This window comes from Astatotilapia calliptera, chromosome 9 (assembly GCF_900246225.1).
Source record: "Astatotilapia calliptera chromosome 9, fAstCal1.2, whole genome shotgun sequence".
In the NCBI taxonomy this organism is placed as follows: Eukaryota; Metazoa; Chordata; class Actinopteri; order Cichliformes; family Cichlidae; genus Astatotilapia; species Astatotilapia calliptera.
Genome location: NC_039310.1, coordinates 28312215 through 28320661, shown reverse-complemented (window position 1 = coordinate 28320661; position 8447 = coordinate 28312215). Strand labels below are relative to the sequence as shown.

Sequence of the window (8447 nt, the reverse complement as noted above, 5' to 3'; positions counted from 1 at the left end):
GGACAAATGCTAGAATACAATTGCCGGCTAGAGCTGCCTGTGACATGATAATTGTCAAACAAGTGGCCACGCCCCTAACTTGAAGTCTATATAAAGTTTAAAATGGTGCAAATAAAAAGATTTAAAAAGAAAAAGAAAAACTATAAATAATGATAACAATAAATATGTAACTGTTAAATGAAACCATGTTGCAAATAAGACAAGAGAGAGAGAGCTGCAGCTAACAGTGTGTGAACAACAAACCATTAATAAAGAGATGCTGCAAAACATGAACGTGCACCTGGGTCTGCTGTCGGTTTGTTACATGGGTACATTTAAATATTAAATGTTACCATCCCATAGCCTCACTTTGTTTGACTGTAGATCAAAGTGAAATTATTTTATTCAGTGATCAGGTTTTCTTGCCATGCACAGTTTGGACCGCTTAACTTGTACATATAAAACATATTGCCTCATACTTAAAACATACTGTGAATAAAATAATCTGTGAAAACACTGAGATTTGAGCTCATTTTTAAAACTCTGAACATAGCCTGCTCTGGCCAGGTTATGTGTCCAGGATGTGTAACCATGGTGATTTAGCCAGGCAGGTAAATAGAGCAGCCTTCATGAGACAGAAACTCTAATTTTACTCTAACCCATTTATCTCACTTTGTAGTACAGAAGGTTACAGCCTGATACTGAAACAGTTTAGTTCCTCAAAATGGCTCGAGTTAATTAAAAATAATCGGTCTAATTAAATCAAAGGAGAACAAATGTTGTGAGAAGTGAAGCATTAATTTTGTGCTCTTCCTGCTTTAAAAACATGTTGCTGTGGCAGTGAACATTAACATTATTATTAGTGATATTAGAGTTCACACTTTTTGAGTATTTCAGACCTGCTGAAACTGTAAGAGGATATGTGTCATGTTGAGATCACTGAACTTTGACAACTCCCATGCAAAGCAGGAAATTCCCAAAAGTTGCTTAAATTACCCAAAACACGTCATTGAAAAATGCAGTTTGTGTGCATTTCTGTGTTGCTGCACCGTTTGTGTGTTCAGGATTATGTCTTCCAGAGGTGTAAGCTGAGGAAGACGGTAGGTAAAGCGGGATTAGACACATTTCCCTCCACTCTAGCTCAGATTAAACCGCGGCTGAGCTTGATGAGCTATTGTTGTTTGTGCCGCTTTCAAACCCGTGCTTCATTTTCCCTCACAAATACTCCACCTATACAAAGTGGAGGTGTGCGCTAACCTCGTGCTTCTTTTGTCATTGTCCCACTGAGAAAATCCTGATTACTGATGAGTGTGCGTGTATGCATGTGTGTGGCTGTTTGTAGGTTAGTGAAAGATTGCTGTGGCTGTAGATAAGAGGATTAGGGTGGAATTAGTGTCATTCCTCTATCGCCGCGAGGAATAGATTCATATCGATTTTAATCAGGGATAGAGAGATCCACAAAACTGCAGAAACAAACAGACTGGGGGAGAGAGAGGGAGAGGGAGTGAAAGTGAGAGAGAGGAGAGCAGTAGATGATTTGGAGGGAAGGCAGAAGATTCCTGGAGATCATCGAGCTGGGATGTTCAGCTGGAAACTTGGGAGCTGCAGAGATCTACGCTGCAGAGACACATGAATACTTCAGGAACTTCCTCATGTTTTTGTCCTGGTTGGAAATCTCACTGACGTCCTGGAGGTCTCTGGTTGAGGAAACGTCCAGCTGCTGTGGGATGTTTGACCAGCGTTAGTCAGCAGGACTGGAGGAGAGATGGTCGGGATGTTAGAGCTGTGTCTGCTTTGGCAGGGAAACCTGTGAAGAATGAAGGTGGACGTACTCACCTACCTGGCTCTGGCAGCAGTCAGCTTTGTCGCCATGGTGACTGGTGGCCGCAGTTCAAGCCGCAGGAAACACAAGGATGTCTTCCTCGGGGAGAACAGCAAGTTCAAGTTTGGAGGGTGAGACAGACTCGCTGTTAGATCTGTGTGTTCCTACTGAGGCAGTTTGAGCCAGTAGTGCAGATGAGATGAGAGCTGACTTATTGTTTGTGTCTTATTTTGCTTTTTGGGACTTTAATGTAGATGTGTTGAATGTGCCATCCTGCTGTTGGTGTTCAATTCAATGCTTCAGATCTATTTATGCTTAAAAATGTCTTTGTCTACTTGATTCGTGTTGCAAAGTAATCCATGAGATGTTTCTTCTGATTATGAAGAAAAACTAGAACAGTAGAACAAATAAAGAGGCAAATAAAATAGTAAAAAGTGTCTCTCACAGCTTCCACTAGTTCCAGGGTGCATAGAGGGGTTAAACTCCTAAACACAGCCCGTTAAACGTAGCCGTTCAGTTTAAGTTCAAGATTTGATGCTATCTGTTTTCTCAGTGATGGAGGGAGGGCCTGAAGCCACATGACCATAAGCCCAACCAATCAGTGCAGATGCTTTTTCTTTTTTTGTGAATGTCTCCAATTTGTATTTTTGAGCCTGAAAATTTTGCCTTTTTTAACATCACAGATCACAGAAACTGTGGTGATGTAAACTGGCTGGCTGAAGAGGTTTCTGTTTCTATTGTTGTGTTGTATACACAGCAGAACTAACAGCTAAAATGTGATATGGGCCCTGCACAGGGTAGAAAAGGTCAGACTGAGGAGAGCTGCCATACGGTTTTATTGGTACCTAAAGGAAACCAGTTGCTGCTGGACTTAAACCATAAAGATCCAGCTTTATGGTTTAAGATCCTTTTTATTAATCACTTATGAAATATGAGAGGCAGGATGATTGCCAGTCAGTCACATGGGCAACACACAGTGATTGGCAAACATTCAACCCTATGGTCAATGATAGAACTGCATGCATATCTCTGCACTGTGGGAGAACATGCAACCTCCTCACAGAAAGGCTTCAGCAGGCTTTCAGATTTGAACAAGGAGCCGTCTTCCTAAGAGACAACACTAACCATAAACATCTAAAAATGAATTACTTTTAGTCTGCGTGAACAGAACTATTATATTACTGCCTGCTGCGGTGGCCTTTTGTGATGAGGGAGCAGCTGAAAGTAGCTTATGTGGCTTTGTATGAGTTTAAAATGCAGATTAAACCTCAGAGACTTTACATTTAGGCTGTGAAGCTTTTAAGTAAATAGACTCTCCCCCACTGACATTGCTGAGTGATCTATTGATGCTTTATGAATTCTTTTCACTGTTACAGCAACACAATTATTTAAAGTTACTAGAGCTGACTGAGGAGCAGGAAGCTGAAGTTTCTGCAGCATCAGTTTAGGGAGAGCAGAGACTTACAGGAAAGTCTGTGGTTGTCAGGAAGCTGTGATTCACTTCTGAAGCACACGTCACAAAGAGGTTCCCATATGGGCTGCTGACTCTCACATCCCAGTTTTACAGAAAAACCACAGAGTCGGCTGCAAAGGAAATTTCACTTCTGTAGATTTCCTTTCATTTGCTTAAAATAAATAATAATGTGTAAAAGTAACGCCAAGGTTCCCTGCCCTTCACAGCGTGGCAGGATTATTTTTAGTTAAAAAGTAAGTCTGCAGCACTTCACAGTTAAGTGGAAAAGCTGCTCTTTTTGCTTAGTCTGCTGTCTGCAGGAGCACCAGCCCACGGAGGAGTGACCACTGCAGGTTTAGCATATTGCAGATTTTGAAAGCTTGCATCTCAAACAGGTTTTGAATGGAAAAAAACCAGTAGCAGCCAGTTTTCCAGAATCAGTGAATGCAGCTTCTGTTCTGAGCAGCTCACGCTGTTTAATAAGCTTCTTCAGATTCCTGTAGGAGAACCAAATATATAAACTGCCTGAATGGACTTCACTCTGTCTAACCTAACATACATTTAACACTCTGATTTCTTTATCTCAGCCAAATTCAATATAAATATCTACTCAATATGTACAGTAGTTTGCAATCTGAAGTACAATTTGTGCATAAAAATGTTTCCAAAGCATGTCCAAGCACAGACAGTTATAATAATATTAATGACTCTGCATTTATTCCATTTAACACACTTAAAATAAACACATAAAGCAAATAAATGCAAATGCAATAAAAAGAGTCATGCAATAAAGCAGTGACTGAGTTTGACCCTTTGTCGTTTACACCACCTGAGAGCTGATGTATGTGTTGCAACAGTGAGATAACAATATGACCTTGATCCATGTATATAATACCATAACGCAGCCCTCACTGTTTGTACAGCAGGTAATCTCTGTGAAATTAAAGTGCAAAAACAGCCGAGTGAGTACACAGCAGAGCTGAAATTACTGCGATAAAACTAAATCGGCCTGTGATTGATGTTTGAGGTCACACTAAAAATTTTCTTTTACGTACATATGTGTTGAATATATATTACAATAAATGTAAAGAAGGCATAAATGAAGGTTTGTAAATGTAGCACAGAACTGCATTGAACACTTTCCAGTAATGCAGCAAATAAGCCAGTTTCCAACAGCGTTTCCTTTAAACGGAGAAGATAAAATCCCTAAATTAGATTTGATTGTGTGTGTGTGTGTGTGTGTGTGTGTGTGTGTGTGTGTGTGTGTGTGTGTGTGTGTGTGTGTGTGTGTGTGTGTGTGTGTGTGTGTGTGTGTTCAGTGGAGTATTACAGCGGCAGTTGTGGGTGAATCCTGCTGCTGACAGCAGGCAGCCTGCCCTCATCTGTCGCACTGACCTGTGCTTTTGTGTGTTCATCTATCTTTGTGAGGACCAAATGTTTCCAGCAGTAGCTCACAGCTTAAACTATTTTGCTCATTTCAGGCAAAATATTTCATTCTTGGACTCAACTTGAACAGCTTTGTATGAGTTACAGGGGACGACCCGGGGGTGTTAAGCTTTCACTGGGAGTGACCAGAAGGGACAAAATTAAGAGGAGTAAATCAAAGGGATGGCTCAGGTTGAGTGTTACAGCCCTCTGCAAACCCCAGCAGCATTCCAAGAGTCTAGGTGTTGCCTTAACTGGCGACACTTAAACCTGACAAGGTGTGGAAAACAGCATGCCTGAGTTTGAGCAATGCCTTCATGATCTCTGGGCTGTCATTTTGAGCTGAGGTTATTAAATACTTTATTTATTAAAAACTTATAAAATAAAACACATTTTTCTACAAACTCTGGTGTTAGTCTCAACAATATTCTTTTGAGCATAACAGCAAGACTGAGATGGGTTTAGATGTGCAGAAGGATGGATATACTGGAAATGTTCAAAATAGTTCAGCTAGGAAGAAGAAGACCAGAGAGAAGATTTAAAGTTGTAGTGAAGGAGGAGATGAGACGCCGCTGTGGCGACGTCTAAAAGGAGCAGAAGAAGAAAGACTTTAAGACAAGTAGGAGCATTGTGTGTTGTTGAAAGCTCCTGAAAAACCTGAAACACAGTTGGTGCATTTTTAAGATTACATACAGTGTCCCTAAAGCCAGTTTAAGTAGCTAGGAATTGCACCACTAAAGCCCCCGCCTTCAACTGCTGCCCAATCCACAGAGCTTCTTTAAACTGGAAAGGCTTCAGCTGAGGTGGCTCCACATCTGATTAAGATGCTTCCTGGAAGCCTCCTAGCTGAGGTGTTTTGGGTGTGTCTAAATGGGTGAGGGCCTCAGGCTTTGCGCTCTTATGCATCATTTATCAATATGCTAACCTCCTTGTATGATAAGAACAGGCACAACTGTAACTGTATATATTTAACTAAATGTAGTAAAACCACTGTGCGCATCTATGAAAAGTACAATCCCTGTACTGGAAAGGTTATTTTTATTAAGGCGTAAGCATAACGAGAAGGTTTTTTTTTTTCAATTATTAAAAAGGAAATTATTATTTATCACTTTCATTCATGCTCATTATTAATACTCATGAATGCGTTTGTACCAGCATTTTCAACTTTAGCTGATTAAGGTAGAGTTTTTCTCCAGAAGCAGATCAGAGGCTGAGCTCAGGTTTGGAGACAAAGTTAGAGAAGTGAGGCTGACATGGTTGCGACATGTGCAGAGGAGGGAGCTGATACTGGTAGGGTGAGATACCATCTGTCAAAGAGAGCGGTAAAAGAACAAAGAAGATGAATGTCTTTCTGTGGTTGCGCTGTGACCTGTCAAGGGGATAATGCTCCAAATCAGCTGAATCAGACTGTGAATGTTGGTTTTTAAAAACAAAATATCAGCAAATAGTTCATTTTTTTTAATCACAAAAGTAAAATGGACTGCTTTTGTCACTTTTTCAGTCACACATATCGGTGACCTTTGGATTTAGTATCATCCCCAAGGACATGCGAACCAGGAGAGGGAGGAATCAAATCACAGTCCTGCTAAAATCCTCTAACCTGCTCCGCCTGCTAAACCACAGGGACACCCACTGTGGCAACTTCACAATGGAGGTTTTATCCAACCAAATTTCAAAAAAAAAAAAAAAATTAAGTGATTTGAGCACAAGACCTGTACTTTCAAAGGCCATTAACGAATACTGAATTGTGTAGTTTTACAAAAAAACAAAAGGAACTTTTAGGGGAGAAAAATTTGTGTGAGTCAGAATTTTCAGTATCTGAATGCATTTCCTCCTCCAGCCTCTAAGATGTCAGGACTTTAGAGTTTTATGTCTAAAACGAGAACTCTTTATTTCATTTGAGCAACATTTTTTTTAAAAACATCCAGGGTTGATTGTTAGTTGATTAAATTAGCTTCAGGCTTGAGATTAGCGCTACATTAGGTTTGTTCTGGCTGGATTTTGGAGTGTTAGTCAAGGTTAATTTAAAGGATTATAGAAATAGGATTTGGCTGAAATTATTTTTTTTAACCTCACAATAACAGAGGAATGAATGTGTGTTTGTGTGTCTGCGTGTCCATGTGTGTTCTCCTTGATGTGTGTCGAGGTGTGTGATTTTTAAAGAGGCTTTTCATCCACGAGCGGAGAAGATCTCAAACAGCTTCCATCGCTTTTACCGCTGCATGTTCACCTTTGCACCGCACATCTGTGCATGTGATTACCACGTCCACACACACACGCATGCAATTCTGCATGTATTACAACTGAAAGTCAGTTATGCTTGAGCTATAATTACACTTTATGCATCCTAAATGTCGTCTCTCTGGGGCTCCCTGTTTGAATGTGGGTCCTGCATAACACTATCGCCTGCACTATGACTTTGTTCTTTGTCATTTGCAGACAGTTTCAACCAAAAACACTCGACACCATTGACAAGCTGCTACATAAGAACCTTGCAGAGTTCCTACAAGGTTGTGTGTGAAGACTCATTGTTCACTGCTTTCTCAAAAATCTGGTTAAAAGCTCTGTAAACATTTCAGCCACATATCACAGACAGCATCTGTCTCAGCATCAGAGTCCCCTCCATCCAAAATCCACACGATAAATCCAGAAGCTTTGGAAGTCCCCTGATATCAACAAAGCCTCACAACAACCTCATGATGAAGGTCATAAGTTGCATAAAACAAGAAAATCTTATTATATATTATCTACAGTTTGATTAGATTTAGACTTTAGGCTTCATAAGCTTTCTACGCGTGTGCTTATGTTTTGTTTGTTTGTTTGTTTCGTAAATATTTGAAGGCGTTTATCTAATTGTGTGGTACTTTGCGTGTCTCTTTTAAGCACATCTGTTTTGGATTGTTTGTATGCTTACATGTAAACATTATTTTCTCCTTGTGGTAGATTCGTGTCCTTTGTCTTGTGTGTCTCTCTGTGGTCCTTTGGGTTGTTTGTGGGTTCCTATGTTGTGGTCTGGTTTAGCTGATTTGTTTAGCATTGTGGTTGTTTCTTTTTTCGTTCATTTGATTAGTTTGTGTGTTCAAATGACGTCATCTTGTTTCTCTTTTGTAGAAATTTTCCATTGCGTTGCAGTATTGCATGGTGTCACATGTGCCTCTGTGCTCTGTGCCTGGGGTTATTAAGCCTTACCAAATTGAGCATTAGTTCAGGCAGGCCACAAAGTCAAACCCACCTGCAGTCCAGGCCAATGTCACTCTGATCTCAAAGCTATGCAAGGCTATGCATCAAATTCTCACGTAGATTGTGTTGTTTAAGCTGCTTAAGCCTGCCCGTATCTGCCCCGTGTCTTTCAATCTGCAAACCACTTTGCAACCCAGCTGCTCTGAACTAATCCACGTCTGGGGGAGATGAAAGGGTAGGAAAGCACACACAGAGCACACATACAAAATGTATCCATTTAACACTGTAGATTGAATTTTCCCAACATCCTCTTTGTTGCATCGCATGAGATTTAATATAAAACTTTGACAAAGACCAAGCAGCAGCCTGAGAGTCAGTTCCTCAAAGTGAGTCAATCCCCTCAGGCAGCCATGTAAATAAAAGGTCCGTTCTTACAGTAGAAATGAAACTGTGTACAGCTTGGTTGAAACAGTTCCGGTGTCACAGCTGTTCTGCTCTGGTCTCCCCTCATCCTGCTGTCCTCGAACAACTGAACCACACTGATAAATACACATTTCTGCAGGTGGAAGTAACGATCGCTTACTGGAC

At 40.6% G+C, this 8447-nt stretch overlaps 1 protein-coding gene across 1 annotated transcript in view; it reads left to right on the top strand.

Moving 5' to 3' along the window:
• Positions 1 to 1510: 1510 nt before the first annotated feature.
• Positions 1511 to 8447, top strand: part of LOC113029445 (gamma-aminobutyric acid receptor subunit rho-3-like) — a 28145-nt gene continuing 21208 nt past the window's right edge. The window contains exon 1 of the mRNA XM_026180301.1: positions 1511 to 1932. Within this exon, the coding sequence (XP_026036086.1) occupies positions 1796 to 1932 (137 nt within the window). The 5' untranslated portion in view covers positions 1511 to 1795. The remainder of the gene's footprint in view (positions 1933 to 8447) is intronic.